This window comes from Sorex fumeus, unplaced genomic scaffold (assembly GCF_029834395.1).
Source record: "Sorex fumeus unplaced genomic scaffold, SorFum_2.1 ptg000092l, whole genome shotgun sequence".
NCBI classification, from domain to species: domain Eukaryota; kingdom Metazoa; phylum Chordata; class Mammalia; order Eulipotyphla; family Soricidae; genus Sorex; species Sorex fumeus.
Window position 1 is genome coordinate 5,967,602 of NW_026606149.1, and position 17,814 is coordinate 5,985,415.

The 17,814-nt window shown below is 60.0% G+C and overlaps 1 protein-coding gene across 1 annotated transcript in view; it reads right to left on the minus strand.

Moving 5' to 3' along the window:
• RTTN (rotatin) overlaps positions 1–13,497 on the minus strand; it is a 107,455-nt gene extending 93,958 nt beyond the window's left edge. The window contains exons 1-9 of the mRNA XM_056131521.1: positions 13,394–13,497; positions 13,052–13,239; positions 10,529–10,709; positions 8,777–8,863; positions 6,840–6,927; positions 5,443–5,557; positions 4,456–4,582; positions 1,644–1,809; positions 237–421 (exon numbers count right to left, since the gene is read on the minus strand). Coding sequence (XP_055987496.1) covers positions 237–421; positions 1,644–1,809; positions 4,456–4,582; positions 5,443–5,557; positions 6,840–6,927; positions 8,777–8,863; positions 10,529–10,709; positions 13,052–13,239; positions 13,394–13,424 — 1,168 coding nt within the window. The 5' untranslated portion in view covers positions 13,425–13,497. The remainder of the gene's footprint in view (positions 1–236; positions 422–1,643; positions 1,810–4,455; positions 4,583–5,442; positions 5,558–6,839; positions 6,928–8,776; positions 8,864–10,528; positions 10,710–13,051; positions 13,240–13,393) is intronic.
• Between the last annotated feature and the right edge of the window lie 4,317 nt (positions 13,498–17,814).

A 17,814-nucleotide genomic window follows, 5' to 3' on the forward strand; every position in this document is an offset into this window, starting at 1 on the left:
CCTTACAGGCCACTGCATCCAGGGAGACCCACTACACAGTGCTCCGAGACACCCGCGCTGAATCAAGGAAGACAGACAGGCAGGCAGGCAGGCAGGCAGGCAGGCAGGCAGGCAGGCAGGCAGACCGACCTCCGCCGTTCTCGGTTGTCTGTTTCCCCCACATCCATGCCAGCAGAAGGCGGAGGCCCGGGCAGGGGGAGCCGGCAGCGAGGGGCCGGGCCCCCCACGCCCCTTACCCGTGCGCAGCAGCGGGGTGGCCGCTTCCAGGATGGACACGCAGAGCTGGGGCAGGCTGAGCTGCTGGCATTGGAGCTCCAGGGCGCCCAGCCCCGTGTCCAGCTCGGGCAGCTCCAGGGGCGCCAGGTCCGACGGGGAGTGGCCAGAGAGCCGGGAGTCGCCGTGGGCGCGGCTGCTGCCGCCGCTGGGGGAACAGGCAGGCCCAGGTCACACGGGCAGGGGCCCGGCCCCCAACTCCCCCACCACGCGGACCCAGCAGCCCGGCCGGCCCCAGAGCCCCCCACACGCCAGCAGGGTCTGTCCAGGCTGGAGGAACGGGCATGCTGAGGGGCTGTGACGCCGGCTCTGACTCAGTGAGACCAGGCGCCATCCCAGCGCTGCCCCGTGGCGCGGCCGGGCCTCCAGCACCGGCACTGACGACCCGCACCCGCCGGACAAGCCGTGCCAGCAGCGCCATCGCCACATTCCGTGACCGGCCGCACGCTCAGACTCGGTGTCCCACCTCCCCTGCCTCCTCATCAAAGGCTCTAGAAAGGCCACGTGAGCAACCAGAGGAGGCGCCAAAATGCCACAAGGGGGCTGGAGCGATAGCACAGCGGGTAGGGCGTTTGCCTTGCACGCAGCCGACCAGGGTTCAATTCCCAGCATCCCATATGGTCCCCTGAGCACCACCAGGAGTAATTCCTGAGTACAGAGCCAGGAGTAACCCCTGAGTGCAGAGTGCCAGGAGAAGCCTCTGTACATTGCCGGGTGTGACCCAAAAAGAAAAGAAAAAAAAAAATGCTGCAAGGCCGTGGGCGCCAGATCACTTTGGAAAGTACCACAGCGCACAGCAGTCTCGACACCGACAGGCCCAGCCAGCCCACATCCCGATTCCTCAGCCGCTAAGCAGGTGGGCACCCAATGCCACCAGGACAGGCACCACACCAGGCTGCCACAGCATCTGCGACCTGGTTGGAAGCACAGTGACCCACGTCACCCAGCCCAGGCGCACCCACGTTCCCTCCGTTTCCTGAAGAAGCATACGAGGGGGCTGCTCTCACCAGCACAGCACACGGGACCCCGAGCCAGGCCCTCGGTTGCCGCCTGCCCGGTCCACCCCCCACGGCACCAGCACCGTCAAGGTGCTCCGACAAATGGTGCCCACAATGCCCACAGCCCCCCGGCTGCGGCAGCCTCTCCTCCGGGACAGGCGACAGACAGAAACCCTCGCCAGAGCAGCGGCGACACGGGGGCAGGAGGCGCGTCGGCTGAGTAGCAGGCAGAGGGCAGTCAGTCCTGGACGGGGACACTGCCCACATTGTGTGTCCCCCCCAACCCCACCCCGGGCACGGCTTGCAGAGGCCCAGAGCCGCAGGGGGGAGGGTCCCTGAAGATACCCCCCCAGTCCCCCACCCCCCGGTCACCTGGAAGAGCCAGCGTCCCAGTCCTGGCCATCCCCGCGGGGCCGCTGACCGGTGCGTCCGACGACCGATGGCCGCGGGCTGCTGCTGCCCAGGGAAGGGTTCCGAGAGGGTGGGGCGCCCCGCGCGTCCTGGCAGTAGGACAGGGAGGAGTTCTGCGACACCGTGTCTGCAAAGGCAAAGCGACTCCTCAGGGCACGGCCCCCGAGCCAGCGGGCTGTGGGGGTCGTGCCTGAAGCAGAAAAACCCTGAGAAACCAGCACTGGCCAAAGGTGGGCGTCGCAGGGCCCTGTCCCGGTCACCCTGTCACCCCGCCAGGTCCCGCCCAGCACGGCGGGAGTCCCAGTCAGCGGGTTCTGCAGAACCGTCCCGCTGCCAGGACCCAGGCCCAGCAGCAAAGCTGCCCAACCAAGCCGACGCCAGCCCAGGACCCCCAGGCCAAAGGTCTCTGGGGACCCTCCTCCCCCCCCAGATGCAGAAAACTCCAAACACATCCACAACCCACACAGAGCCATGAAACTGGGCTCTGAGCAGAAAACACAGACGCTTAAGTGGGGAGAGCACCTTCACAGACACTTCTCCAAAGGAGACAGAAATCGGCCCAAAAGCACCCGAAGCGTTACCCAGGAGGCACCAGGGACTGGCCACGAGTCCTCAGGGAAGGGCAAACTAAGATACCCCTCACCTAGAAGGACCACTCATCAAAAAAAAAAAAAAACAAGAGGGCAGAAGGGCAGCTCAGGGTGCAGGAAGACTCGTCAGAAGTGGCCCCAAAACGCAAAATAGGAAAAAGCAAAACACCAAATATTGGCATGGATGGAACTAAATGGGAAGCCTCGGACCAGAAGCCGGGGCTGTGCAGTGGCGCCCCCTGGCGCTGGGCTGGGGAACTTCACGGGAAGCCAAGCAGGGAGCAGCACCAAGACGCAGCCAGGCCCCTTCTCCGCGGACTGGGGATGAAGCAAGCGAGAAGAGCAGGTCAGCCGGCCTGTGAGGCACCATCACAGCTCCGACACAGGAAGGAGGCGGCGCCCGAGGCTGTGCAGAAACCGGGCTGGGACTGGCGGGGGGGGGGGGGGGGGGGGGACGGACGGACAGGGGGGGATGTAGCCACTGCACAGGGGAGGCCTGAGGCCTCACCTCACAGGTGAGCTGAGCCAGACAGAGAGCCCCAGGCCGCAGGACTCCACTGCTGGGAAATGCCCAGAACGAGGCCAGACTAACTGCGAGACTAGCTGCAGGAGGACGTGCTCAGGGTACAGTGCTCCTGGAAGGGGACCGGGGAGGTCTGGAAACAGCCGGGGGGATTGTGGCGCCACAGGTGGCTGAGCCGTGCCACCAAAGGCCCGTCTGAAAACGGCTGTGATCAGTTTATGGTACATACACGCAATTTTTTTTTTTTTTTCACTTTTTACTGTGGGCTGGAGAGATAGCACAGCGGTCGGGCATTTGCCTTGTGCACAGCCGGCCTGGCCAAGCCGGGCTCAATTTCTTTGCCCCTCTCAGAGAGCCCAGCAAGCTACCAAGAGTATCTCGCCCGCACGGCGAAGTCTAGCAAGCTCCCCGTGACGTATTCGGTATGCCAAACACAGTAACAACCAGTCTCACAATGGAGACCTTACTGGGCCCGCTCGAGCAAATCGATGAACAACAGGAGGACAGTGCAGTGACTTTTTACTGAATCGCCACGAGACAGACGCTGAGGAAGGGGTCTGTGATGGGATCTCAGTCCTACAGTGTTCCAACACCCGCCCCTCCACCAGTGCACACGCAACCTTTAAAAGACCAACAGTGAAGGCATTTATGAGAAAGGGAAACTCGCCCCCCCTAGAGGCTCACCCTGTCGGGGTCCTTTGTGTCCCCAGTCCCGGCCATATGACGCCCAATCCCTGGCTGCGTGCCCCGCCCCTCCCCTCCATCTCCCCCACCCCGCTGCACCAGCTGCTTCCTGCCCCTCAGGCCTGTCGCCCTCCTGGGTGTTATCCCTGAGGACTTCAAGCAGGAACCTCCTTCCACCCGGTCACCTCCTCCACCAGGATGCCCTCCCTGACCAGCCTTTCCCCGGGGAGCCACACCCCCGTGACCGCTCTTCCTCCTCAAGCACTTCCTACCTGACACAAACGCGTTTGTATGGATTGCAGGGGCTTCGGCGCCTGGCCCTGGGCGCTCTGTCCCGGCTACAGCCCTCAGAGCCTCCGGGGCAGGAGGTGGGTCGTGAATGCTCCGACAGGAGTCGGCAGGGAGAGCCGCCGCGTTTCTGGGCGCCGGAAGCCCGTCCGGGGATACGGGCCCTGGAAGCCTTCCAGGCCAGCAGTGTTATTTTAATAAAGTTAACGCGGGAACTCTGGCCCCTCTGAGACCTGATTCTCATAAAATAATGCATGTGTCAAATTCCAGAACTGCGGATTCAGTGCGACAGCCACAAGCGATACGGCAGGGGACAAAGGGCCTGCCGTGACCCGTGATGCTACAGGACAAGCCAGTCCCCGCTGCGGCCAGGAGGTGGCGCTTCTCCCTGGCGAGTCCAGAGCCCCGCCCCACCGTCTCTCGGGTCACACAGGTGTTCCCGAACTGCAAACTGGATCTTTTCCACCCAACCGATCTAGTCACGCGACCCCCACTCGGCTGGTGACCACAGTCCCACGTGACTGGCTGAGCCCAAAATCCCGGTCCCCAGCTCCATGCCCGGCTGGGCCCAGGAGAGGCAAAAGACGGCTCCCCTCCAGGGAGGCACTTGGCGGGGGGGACAGGCCCATGGGGGACAGGTCACGGGCAGGCGGGGCCGTGGGACGGGGGCGTGGGTGGGGGCCAGTACCTTGCTTGCTGGAGAAGAAGCCGGGGTCGCGGTGGCAGCTGAGGCGGGAGCGGAGACCCGTGCAGAGCTGCTGCAGGCAGGACACGGCCTGCAGGGCCAGCCGGTGCTTCAGCAGCGACAGGAGGCTCTGGGGGCAGAGAGGAGGCTCAGCGAGGGCGTGAGGAGACGGGCAGAGTCCTGGGTCCCGCACGGGCAGCAGGAGCGGGCCCAGGATGACCGCGTTCCTGCCGGTCGGGCCCCGGGGGAAGGCAACATCCAAATGGAACAGCAGGTGTTTCCCGGACAGTCTGAGGAGGACGCGGGAATCACTGCCCTTTCGGGACGAGGGGTCACGCACTTCTTCAGAGCTCAGCTCGGCGCTCTGCCCCCTCCCGGGATGAGCACCATGGCCCCTGCTGTCCCCACACAGCGCGGACAGGTGGAGGGGGAGCAGGTGGGGCCGCCGAAGGGCTGGGACCTGCCCGGGCCCCGTTCACGGCCCTCCCACTGCCCACCTGGGAATGTGCCTGGGCACCCTCGGCGACGCTAGCCCACCCTTAGTTCCAAAGCCCACCACCCTCCTCTTGAGGGGACCCAGAGGCGGCCAGTTCCTGGGAGACCAACTGGCTGCACGTGCCCCGACGCGGCTGTCCCTGAAGAAGCCTGACGGACATGCAGATCTCGGGTCACCAACGCCACCCAAGTACACGCGGATCTGCAATTAAGGGAAGCTGCCCACATCCACGCAGATATGCAGTTAATGGAAGTCACCCACATCCACGTGGACTGCAGTTCATGGAAGCCGCCCACGCGGACTGCAGTCAATGGAAGCCGCCCACGCCCATGCGGACTGCAGATGAGTGCAGGAGCCTCGGCCACTGTGCAAACACCTCCTGGGGCAGACGTGGCCGTACCAACTTCCTCCCCGAGGACTCCCTACCTTGCATCCCCTGTTTCCCGGCAAACAGTTTTCCACTTCAAACTCGACAACCATTCGAGGACACACACCTGCACGATCTTCGGCCTCTGGAGGAAGATCTCAGCGGGGAAGTCTTGCATGATGACGTCCTTGAGGAGCTCGCAGGTGTTCCAGATTAAGGTGTGGTTGCTGCTCCTCAGAGAGCTACGAAACACGGAGCGAAACACGGAGCTCACAGCTGCAGGGAGGCCGAGACGGGGGCAGGCACCAGGGCTCCATCCGGCCCGCCCGGCCCCCGCGGGCCCTGCCTTCGGGAGACGAGTCCCCGCATCTGTGACACCTGCAGGCAGCTGTCGCGAGCCCCCACCCGGCTGTCCTGGCAGGGCAGCTGCTGCGGCCGTGGGATTTGGCGAATGACGCAGAGACAGAAAAGCCCCCCGCGCGCAGGGGGGTCCGCGGACCGCATCCGTCACTGCTCCTCTCTGCATGAGTCGGGGGCCCTCCCCGCCCCACCTCCCGTTTCTCTACAACCTTCTCCCTCCCAGGCCTGGACCGGGTGTCCGCCCCACCCCAGCAGTCAACGCCCGTGTCTCAGCCCTGCTGCAGTGGCCCTGGGTGGGGACAGTGGAGACCAGTTCTTCGTGCGGGTGACCAGCACGAGACGACCCTGCCCCCACCGCCTCCCCCCAAGCTGCTGCTCTGAAAGAAGCGAAAACACCTCACGCTTCCCTCGAAAGGGCCATGCAGCAGCACAGGCCTCGGTCCCTGCGAGAGTATCTGCAATGTCCAGATTCTCACCCGAGAAAGAGAGCCCATTTTCTGCAGCCATCACTGACACTAAAGTTCCTTTCTTTCTTTCTTTCTTTCTCTTTTTTTAAGCTCTCTGAGTTATACCCAACAGTGTTCAGGGGTTACTCCTGGCTCTGCACTCAGGAATTTCTCCTGGCGGTGCTCGGGGGACCACATGGGATGCCAGGGATTGAACCTGGGTTGGCTGCGTGCAAGGCAAACGCCCTACCCGCTGTGCTATCACTCTGGCCCCTGAAACTGAAGTTTCAGCCCACAGTGAGCTGGACACCAGCGTTCTCTGCAAACATCCGTGTCAGCTGCTTTGGGGGGTAAGAAGCAGCCGACGGGTGGTCCCCACCCTCTCCCCGGCCCATCGTCCTCCGCACAGCGCCACGTCTTAAAATACAGGACCTGCCCAAGTTAGACCCACTGGGCTCATTTTTCCACGTTATTACCCAAGGACATAAGCAAAGGCCATCAGAGACCCGTGCCCCCACGGAACCCTCAAAACTCCAGCGGCAAAAAAGAAAATTCACTGCAGGTCGGAAGATCTAACTTAAAGGCAGACCCATTTTCTCATGAAGTCTGTGAAATGGTGAGACCCGTTCGAACGTTGGCGTCGCTGCCCTGTGGCACACGCCCCTGTCCCATGAGGTCCCGCACACCGCACCCCTACACCCCAGGCCCGGCCACGCACCTGTCGTGGGAGGACAGCACGTGTCTGTCGGTGGCCGTCAGCGGCAGCCACGGGAACACAGAGAACTTCACGCAGCTCACGGCCTGGCCTGCAGCAGAGAACAGCGGGGCTCGAGGCGTCCCCAGCGCGGGGAGGAACGCCCAGCTTCCCGACGGGCCCGGGCCGCTTCGCGCCCAACACGCCTCAGGATTCTTAGAGGGAAGAAGCTCAGGGTGGAGTCAATGCCCAGACGGGGGCCAGCGCCTCTCAACCCTCGACTGAGCCGCACCTGACGCTTCAACTAACTGAAAAGGAGGTGCCATTGCGAGCACTTTAGAGACGAAAGAGGGCTGGAGCGAGAGCACAGCGGGGAGGGCGTTGGCCTTGCACGCGGCCGAGCTGGGTTCGATTCCCAGCATCCCATATGGTCCCCGGAGCACCGCCAGGAGTGATTCCTGAGTGCAGAGCCAGGAGTAACCCCTGAGCATCGCCGGGTGTGACCCGAAAGGCCACAAATAAAGAAAGATACGGAAGACGCGGAGACCGTAATGAAACACCGTCCACCCAGCCATGTCCCAGCAGAGACATCTCCCTGACGACCAGGAGACCACAGGGCTGAAGGGCAGAGAGCAGCGCTTGGGGATGAAGGCGACCCTCTGAGCTCCCTCAAGCCCCCCCTGCTCAAGCTCTTCCTCCAGGTCTTGGGCTGCGCAAAGTAGGGCAGTGACACCGAGAAACTGTGTCTACAGAAGCTGGCGGCCAAACACTCTGAAAAGGGCCAGGAACTGCTGAGTGCCAACAGCAGCACAAATCCACTCCCAAACACAGCCAAGTCTCTGCGGCCAGATGCGCCCACACTGTGCAGGAAAATCAAGAGGCGGCTGGCGGGGAGGGAGGACGGACGGGATGGACGGACAGACAGACAGACAGACAGACGCCACATGCAGACGAGGCGGCTCCCCAGCCCGCAGCTGCAGCCGCCACATGCCAGCTGCATCCCGGCCGAGCTGGTCTTCGCGCAGCCTCGCGGCCAGCACCCACCAAGCCTCCCCGCACGGCCAGTTGGGCCCCCGCAGCCTGACCAGCCCTGCCAGGACAGAGAGATGGGCAGGGCCTCCCTCGCGTCCACCAGAGCTCCCGCAGAGCTTTCGAGAAACGGAGGGCTTCCAGGCTGCGCCCACCGAGACACCGGCGGGGACATGGGCACACACGGCCAGGGGCCCGCCCTTCCCTCCCGACCACCAGGCAAAAAATCTCAGGTGCTGACTTGGCCCCTCCCTGCCTAACTGGGTGTCACCCGCGACAACGCTTTCATGGTAAGGCCAGCCTTCACCAGCCATGGCGGGAGCCAGGCCTGGGTTCTCGGGGTGCGGGAGGAGAGATCCCACGGCGGGAGACCCCCGGCGCAGCAAACAGACTCCTTCCGAGCAGGGCGGTGCTGAGAGGCAGCACGTGAGCGACATGCGAGGCACACGCAGAAGACCCGGGAGACTCAAAGCCAAAGCTGTTTTTTAAATGTGTTTGTTTTGGCTTTTTGGGCCACACCCCGCGATGCTCGGGGTCACTCCTGGCTCTGCACTCAGGAATCACTCCTGGCGGTGCTCGGGGAAACCCTATGGGATGTCGGGGATTGAACCCAGGTCAGCTGCGTGCAAGGCAGACGCCCTCCCCGCTGGACTATGGCTCCGGCCCCCAAACCAAGACTCCTTAATCAATGAATCTGGGGCCAAGGATCGATGAAGAAACTAAACGGTCCTGAGCCTGGCTGAGCACGGGGCCGGCGGGACCCTGAGGGCGACTCCGTCGGCACTGACCGCAGCCATGGGCCACCCCCGTCGAGGGATGGCTCAGAGGCCACGCCACAGAACAGCTGACGGCGCGGACGCTGCAGGCCCGAGGCAGGTCTGAAGGGGGTGGGCGCTGGCCTGCCACCAGCCGCTGGGGCTGTCCATACGCACCCGCGGCCCGGGGAGGCGCCTCCGTCCACTGACCGTGGCTCTCCGGGGGGAAGTAGCCCGTGAAGGCTGCACACTGCGGCGGCAGTTCTGAAACGAGAAACACCCGTTATGGGATTCCAGTCATTATTCACTAACAGGAAAACTCAAGACGTGCATCCTCGTCAAACCCTGAGTCGGAGCAAAGCCCAAATCAGAAACAAGTCGACCTGCTACTCCAGTGCAACAGAAGAACAACAACAACCGGAATCTCCTGAGTCCCTAAGTAACTGCAACTGTTTCCACCCGGAAAGAGCCACAGTGTAATGTCCATAAAGACTCTGCTACAAAGTATCCACCCCGTCTCTGCCTGGGCATTGCCCTCTTTCCAGGCCTGCCCTGCTCCTTCTCAGACACGGTTCCCTGCAGTTCAGCAGCAACGCCAGAAAAGCCTACAGCTGAATAGGCTGACACTCCCTTTGCCTCTCCCTAGCTGTGACCGAGGCAGCAGGGAACTGGAGACAAGCCTCCCTGTCCCTCGAACATCACCTGCCAGGGAGTGCGGCGATGCTCACGCTCCTGAAGACAAGAGGGACAGCAGCCTGCCGGGGCTCAGTCAGGAGAAACCCTAAGCCAAAGCGCCAGGACACGGCGAGGAGCTGGCCGCTGCCAGCTGCTCCCGCTGACAGCGCTCGCAACGCCGGGTAGGGAAAACCGCAGTGGACACTTTCGCTCCACAATAACAGACAGACTGTGGGCATCTGTTTCTCTCGGCCCATGAGCTAGGTACTACGTGGGGCATCACAGCGCAGGAAGAAGACAAGAGCAGCAGCCAAGGGTCCCGAGCGTGGTGTCCGGGGGTCCGTCTGCACTACGGCCCCGCCCCCCCCGGCCCTCACTGTCTAGGTGAGGAGAACCCCCCCCCCCCCCACTGTGCCACCTCGGACCCTGCAAGCCACAGAACTAAGCTCAGCACCGGAGGGCTCGCTGGCTAGCAGCGCCCCCGCCCCCCCCACGGGGCACGGCAGGTTCTGGAAAGGTCTTTTATACTGGTCTATTTGGGCCGAACCACAACAGAACAAGGAGCCAGGGCACGCCGTCCCCTCCCGAGTACCAAGAACCTAGGCCCACAGCCCAAGAACAGCGCCTTCGGAAATTCACGAAGATTGCTCAGACCCCCTGTGCAAACTCTGTGTCCTCCTGGGTGACTGCAGAGGGCTGCAATACAGGGCAAGCGCGTGGGGACCAAGAAAAGGGGGAAGGGTTGGGGGGTGGGTATACGGGTTCAGGTTCTTGGCTTTTATTGGTTTGTGTTCTGTCTAAAGGTTCTTTTCTTGGGGCTGGAGCAATAGCACAGTGGGGAGGGCGTTTGCCCTGCACGCAGCCGACCCGGGTTCAATCCCCAGCATCCCATGTGGTCCCCTGAGCACCGCCAGGGGTAATTCCTGAGCACAGAGCCAGGAGTAACCCCTGTACATCGCCGGGTGTGACCCAAAAAGCAAAAAAGTAAATAAATAAACAAATAAATGTTCTTTTCTTTCGAACTAGTCGCTTACAACCAGTACCTTTTTGTTTTGACAGAAAGTATACAGCTTTTGGTTTTGTTACTGTTGCTTTGGTTTCTGGCTGAGGGGCTGACTCCAGGCTGAGTTCAGGGGTCCCTCCTGGCAACTTCGGGAGACCAGAGCGGGGGATCCCGAAGATCAAACCTGGGGTTGGCTATGTGCAAGCCCTACCCAGTGCATTACCCCGCCAGGCCCCAGGAAGCATCGTCACCTGTTTGACCGGTGGTCTGCTGAGAGGTCGAGCACAGCACGGGCGCGTCTGGAGGAAGGATAAAAAGTCCATCCAGAATGCCATCGATCTCGGCCTGCAGGCTGGGCTCCACATTACCTCGGAGTCTAGATAAGAACTCAACGGCACCAAGCTCCACCAGGTGCTGGACTGCTGCCGGGTACTGAAACGAGAAAAGGACCTGGAGAGTAACTGTGAGGACCACGGCACGGAGGCTTTCTCTCCCCACACCGCCTCAAGTCGGGGGACACGAGATGCTTCTTCCTTAAAAACGTCGATTTTGTTCTCGTGGGGGAATACCCTGCCACAGAGGCAGGATGGGACGGGGGGGGGGGGGGGGAGATGAGGGTGGGGGGGGATGCTGGGACCCATGGGGATGGATGACGGGCACTGGTGGAGGGATGGGCACTTGATCATTGTATAACTGAAACCAAAGCACAAAATTTGTAAGCCTATAACTGTACCTCATGGTTTTTCACTAATAAAAAAAGAAAAAAAAATAAATAAATAAAATTAACTTGTTTAAAAAAAATTAAATTAAAAAATAAATAAATAAATAAAATTGCTGCTAATTGCAAAAAAAAAAAAACATCGATTTTGCATTGAAATCATGCAAAGCAGTGACTTTCCCAGCTTGGCATCTGTGGGAAAGGAAACAGGACAGAACTTCACAGCCCACTAATGTCAGGATAAAAGCGGTGATGTCCCTTACGTGGATTCACAGCACCGTGACCGCTGCCCACAGCCACGCCATGTGCCCAGGGTTACTGCATGCAGGGCAGCGGGAACGCTGGTCCTTTTCCCCTTTTTTCTTCTCAGGAGCGCCCGAGGTGAGGCAAAGGGCATACCCTACCAACCAGATCGACGGTTCAAAGCGACGTCCCAGTGGTTCTGGGGGTCCCAGGGCCACATGCAGAGGCACTGGGGGTCCGGCTGGGCGCTGCCTGTCTAGCACTGGGGTGCAGCGTCAGGAACGCGGGCAGGGCTGGAAGGCTACCCTGGCCCTCCCTGCCCTCGGCAACTGCCCAAGAGCGCAGATTCCTCGGTGGCACCCGGCCGCAGACGGCCCACGCAGGCCACTACCCGGAGGGCTGACATGACATGAGAAAATACACACGCAACAGAGATTCATGGGTAAGACACCTGATGGCACAGGACAGGCAAGAGCAGACAGCAGCGATGAGAATGCACACTGCCAGGCCCAGAGGGACGGCCCGCTAGAGGCACTTACTCTGCATGTGGCCAACCTCCGTCCAGTCCCTGGAGCACTGTCAGGAGAGAAGCCCTGAGAACAGAGGCAGAAGTAGCCTCCGAGCACCAGCGGGCGTGTCCCAAAAACCAATCAAATGAAAAGAAATTCACGCCTTCTGGCAGTGCACAGTTTGTGGAACTGGGGACGCACCCAGGACGCACCCAGGGTGGGCTGTGAGCAGGACAAGCACGTAAAGCCCGGACTGACTCTCTGGCCTACACACATTGATGAACGAAACCGTTCGTTAAAAATCAAGTTTTGCTTTTTGCAAAAATAAAATGTTAAAAAATGACGAAAGAAGCAAGGAGCAAAAAAAAAACAAATTCCACACTCTAGGATGGAAGACTTTTTAAAAGAAGATACACACACAGCATGAATCCCTACTTGAGTTGGGTAACATGGGGTTACTTCTGCCCGCTGACAGCCAGGAACGCTATGGGCCTGGGGCCCAGCGTCTAAGAATCCCCACCTCTGAAGTGACCTGTAATTTTTCGAAGGTTCAGCTTGTCTAAGGATGTTTGACTCAACCGATCTAAGGGCCCTGTACACAGAGGAACATAAATCTAAAAAAAAGCCAATGAGGGGACGGAGACGCAATTTCAGGACCTGGTTGTGTAAAGTGAGCTCCAAAGTTTTTTTCTCACAGTCCCCTCCAACGTTTAACCCCATGTTCAACAGAATCACAAAAGTTAAAATCCAAGAAGACAGGTGGGGAGGGAGGAAGGCCTTTGCCTTGCAGGAGGCCAACGTGGGTTCTATTCCCAGCACCCCATAGGGTCCCCCGAGCACCGCCAGGAGTGATTCCTGAGTGCATGAGCCAGGAGTAACCCCAGTGAGTGCATCGCCGGGTGTGACCCAAAAAAGCAAAAAAAAAAAAAAAAAAAGGAGGAGACCGGAGAAACGACTCCAGGGTCTGAGCCCGGCTGGGCAAGCTGGCCAGCGCGGGGAGGTGGCCCCAGCCCGGCTGGGTGTGGCCCAAACCGACAGCGACACAAACACCCCAGCCGTAGAACGCAACACACACACACACACACACACGAACACCCCAGAATCCCCCTAAGTCCCAAGTTCGCATCACAACCAACAGGTACAAAAGAAGAGAGCCCCGCGGGGTGCGGGGGGAGGGCGCTTGGCTCTTGCACGCCCGCGGCCCGGGTTCGATCCCCGGCTCGGCTCCTCCGCGCAGAGGCAGGAGCTGGCCGACCCCTGAGCACCGCCGCAGGGGGGTCCCCCGCCGCCCCCCGCGCGCCCACCTGCACCAGGCGGCGCAGCAGGCGCAGCGCGTCGGCGGGCAGCGGCGCGCTGGGGAAGGTGAACCAGCGCAGCAGGAGCGCCAGGAGCCGCCGGTCCCGCGCCAGGTCCCCGGGGCTCGCCAGGCCGCGCTCCAGCTTGCACAGGACGCTCCGGAGCGCGCGCGCGCGGATCTCCGCCAGCCGGTGGCCTGCGGGGCGGGCGGGGAAACAGAGGCTCGGCGCGCGCCCGGGAGCGCCCCCCGCGCCCCCCGCGCCCCCGCCCCGGGACCCCCGCGCCGCACGCGCCGGCCGGCCGCCCCCGGGGCCGTGCAGCGGGAGCCCCCGTGCACGGCCGCGCCTCACCCAGCTTCGCGATCAGCCCGCTCGGGACCATCGCGGCCCGCCCGCCGCCGCCGCCGCCGCCGCCGCCGGAGAATTAAACGGCCGCGCCACGCCGCGCGCTCCCGACCGCGGGCCCCCCCCGGAAACGCGGACTCCGCGCGCCGCACGTTCCGGCCCGGCGCCCGAGTAGGCGCCCGCGGTTCGGGAGACGGGGGTCGGGTGGGTGGGTGGGGGTGGGGGTGGCGGTGGCTTCGAGCTGCGCCGCACACGCCGACGGTCGGGCTGGAGTCCCCGCCCCGCCGTGTCGGGACGGCGGGCTCCGCCGGCAGCACCGGAAAGGAGGCGGGGGAGCGGGAATCGTGCCGGACGCGCCGCGGTGCATCTCGGGAGTTGTAGTCCGCGCCTTCCCCCCCCCCCTCGCGGTGCTTCCACCCCCCAGCCCGAGGGCCCGGCCCGCCCCGGCGCCAGCCGATCCGGGTTCCCGGCTCTCCCGCCGCAGGACTGCGCCCCGGGGTGGGGGCTGCGTGAGTTGCCTTGCGCCGGCTGCCCTGAGGTTGCAACGCGCCCACAACGCTGTTTGGGATCCCGGGAGGTGCATCTGCAAAAGGAAGGCCGCGTCCTTGGAGACCGACTCAGGCTAACGGGCGATTCGCGTAGAGCGACTCCGGCTGGCCGAGACGGCGGCGCTCAGACTCCAGACTGGGGAGAAAGGGGGCAGGAGGCACCACCAGGGGCGCGGTGGGCATCCAGCGGGGTGCCAGGTGGGTATGTGCATGCCCCCGGAGCCCGCTTCTGCAACTTCTTCTGCAAGCCGGGCCGGGAAGAGAAGGGGAGGAAACGCTCGGCCACCCGGGGAGCAGCAAGCCCAGTATGAAACGTTTGCACAGTGAGGGTTGGAAATGATCACTCTGGGCGACAACTGGGTGCTGGTGACCTGGTTTGACCTCTACTGCAAACCAGGAAGTTCAAAAGGAGAGAGACGGAGATAGAGACAGACAGACAGACAAAGAGACAGAGACAAACAGAGAGGCAGGCTGGGGGTAGGGTGTCAGGAGGGAAGCTGGGGACTTTGGTGCTGGGAAATGTGCACTGGTGAAGGGACGGGTGTTGGAACATTGTATCACTGAAACCCAACGGGGAAACAACTTTGTAACTATGTATCTCGGTGATTCCATTTTTTAAAAATCAAATTAAATGTTTGCAGTTCCCAGTGGAGCTCCATGCTGTTCGCAGTTGCCTTGGGAAACCGGGTCAGGGTGGCTGTTAATATTGCCAGGAAACGTGTGTGGTACCCCAGCAGGGGTGCGGTGGGGGCAGCGGACCCTGAGTGGGTGACCGGGTGGGCTGCGTGCTGCTGGACGTAGGCAAGTTTGTGTGCAAACGGGCAGAGGGGGGTGGCAGCACACGGAACTCCCCACCAAGCGGCACCCCCACCCGCCCCTGGCGACCTCTGTCAAAGGGTTCCGTGCAGGGGAAGGACGGTCTGACGGCTGCCCCTGAGCCCTGGGGACCCCCATACTGGGCACAGGACCCCAGGCTCACCCACTCTCTGGGCTTTGCTGTTGCTGTTTGGGTTTGGTTTGGAGGCAACACTTGGCGGTGCTCGGAGATTACCAGGCTCGGTGCTCGCAATTCCTCCTGGCAGGCTCAGGGGACCATGGGGTTCTGGGGCTCGAACCCTGGTCAGCCTGTGCAAGGCAAGCGCCCTGCCCACCGTACTATCACTCCGGCCCCAGTTTTTTTTTTTTTTTCAAAAAACTGTATCACTTATTGTGGGGCCACATCTGGAGGGCGGTGCTGGAGGCAGAAGCCAGGATTTGGCCACTTGAACCACAGCCCTGCACCCCTACAAAAGTTGTATGGCTGGACTGGAAGGATTAGATCGAAATAAATGCACCGACAGGCCTGGGTTAGATTCCCCAGATACACATGGTACCCAGGGCCCTGCAGGAGTAAGGCCTGAGCCCCCAGCGGTAGAGAAGGAGAAGATGAAACGGGGGTGAATCTTTTCTAGTTTAATGTCACAGCTGAGCGCATCCTGGTGGTTACATCCAAAGAGAAGCCATTAGTTCTCATCTACCTTGAACAGGCACAAATTGTCCTTCTGGTGTTAACCATGTAAAAGGAATTACCGTGTCGCCAGCCTGAAGTTGCCCAGAACATCGAGAAATCCTCTGAGTTGTGCAAAGTCAGCTCGGCCACTCGCTGGGTTACCAGCAGAACCTCAGAGAAGGCTGCAGGCCTAAGGGAGGAGACACTTGAGCGGGAATAAAGGGCTGTGACAGAAAATGAAAGACAGCCCCCCACCACCACCACTCTGCCCCCCCCACCCCCCGCTCCACACACACACAGAAATTCAGAGCTCAGCACCCAGCAACACTCTCTCCAGCAGAGAGCCACAGGCTGGAGCAGTTGTGGGAAGGAAAACAACACTGCAAAGGCAAGCAATGTATAATCCGTCGGGGTCACCTTCATCGCAATGTGGGGTGCATAATTCCTTGCTTTTCTTCTATGAGGTACCCCCGGTACTCTGCCCTTAGGGAAGCCTTATTCTCTCTGGAAATGGCTGTTACGTCCCCATAATCTATAAATAAAACTAGTTTACTTCACTTTTTGTCTCCTGAAAGTGTGTCTGTGTGTGTGTGTGTGTGTGTGTGTTGTGAGAGCAAAGTAGTTTTGCATTGAAAGCATAAGTGCTTCCCAGGAGGATTACTCCATAACTTAGAGGCCAGCCGGGTATTCTAGGGGAAAGGGCAGCTCAGATAGAGAAGGGAGCACCAAATAAAGGGTGCTTGGAGGATCCTCCCAGGATAGGAGATGCATGTTGAAAGTAGACTATGGACCGAACATGATTGCCACTCAGTGCCTCTTTTGCAGACCACAACACCCAAAAGGAGAAAGAGAACAAAAGAAAATGCCCTGCCACAGAGGCAGGGGGGGATGGGGGGATGGGGGGGATATTATCCATGGTGGTGGAAAATGGGCACTGGTGGAGGGATGGGTATCTGATCATTGTATAATCAAAACCCAAGCACAAAAAATTGTAAATCTACAACTGTACCTCATGGTGTTTCACTAATAAAAAAATTTTTAAAAAAGCATAAGTGCTTCAATGCCTCTTTTGCAGACCACAACACCCAAAAGGAGAGAGAGAACAAAATGGAATGCCCTGCCACAGAGGAAGGGTGGGATGGGGGGAATGAATGGAGGTGGGAGAGATATTACCCATGGTGGTGGAAAATGGGCACTGGTGGAGGGATGGGTGTTTGATCATTGTATAATGGAAACCCAAGCACAAAAATTTGTAAATCTACAACTGTACCTCATGGTGTTTCACTAATAAAAAAAGAAAAGAAAAGAAAAGAAAGCATAAGTGCTAAACAGAAGTGTCCACCTATTTTGGGTGGACCTAAAGGGTCAAACCAGTCCACACTCCTCAGGGTCCCCAGGACAGGAAACATTCTGTGTGTCTTCTGGAAGAGTTCTCTGGCCCCCAAAATAAGGAGCATGCTTTAAACAAAATTCTGATATCTCTTTTTAAATCCACAAACTGATGGATTCCTGATCAGGCCTCGCATAACTTTGTCCTATAAACTTACATAAGATTTCTTTCTTCAGGGCCTTGTCCAATTCAGCCTGGTCCTTTCAATACCAGAATAGAAAGTTCCCGCATAGCTGATGCCATTGTAAGGTGGTAGGATTGAAACACTCCGGTTCCAAATCAAAGAACAACATGAATTGGAACTCTGCGGAGTCTGCGCAGTTGAGTAAACTGGAGCCTTGATGATAGGTGTGGGGAAGCAGAAAGGTTGTTCGCTGCCCCCCCCCCCCCCCCCCCCCCCCCCCCCGTCTCCATCTGGCCCACATCATCCAGGAAGTTTTTTCCAGGTTATTGGCAAGAAAGAAAAGGCTTCCGGTTTAGAAAGGGAAAGTTTCTACTTTCAAGGGAGAAACGACTAAGGAAATTGCAAAGAGACAATCACAGGGGGGGGCATTCACGCACGTACAGAGTCCGAGAGCAACTCTTTATCCAGGGGAGCAATCAGATTCCCACACCCTGCATCCCGGGGGAAGGGGGTCCCGTGGTAAGTGGCACCCCCTCAGCCCAGCTTCCGCATTACAAAGCATTGCACGGCTCCAGCCAAATGCATTCGCTCATCCGAGGTTCAGAAAGTTGCTTGGCACTCAGCCCTTCGAGGGACTGGTGGTCCTGGGTGCTGGCTGAATCTGGAATCTGGAAAGAAAATATTAATTCCAATTAGTTCTCTGAAATGTGTGTTCACATAATGTTCAGACAAAATTGTGTTGCCTCAATTTTGAAGTTGGCGCCAAGGTGGAAGATCAATTAAAGAACATCAACTCACGTCGAAACAAAACGTCCTTTGTTTGGGGCGGGAACGATAGCACAATGGGTAGGGCATTTGCCTTGCACCGGGCCGACC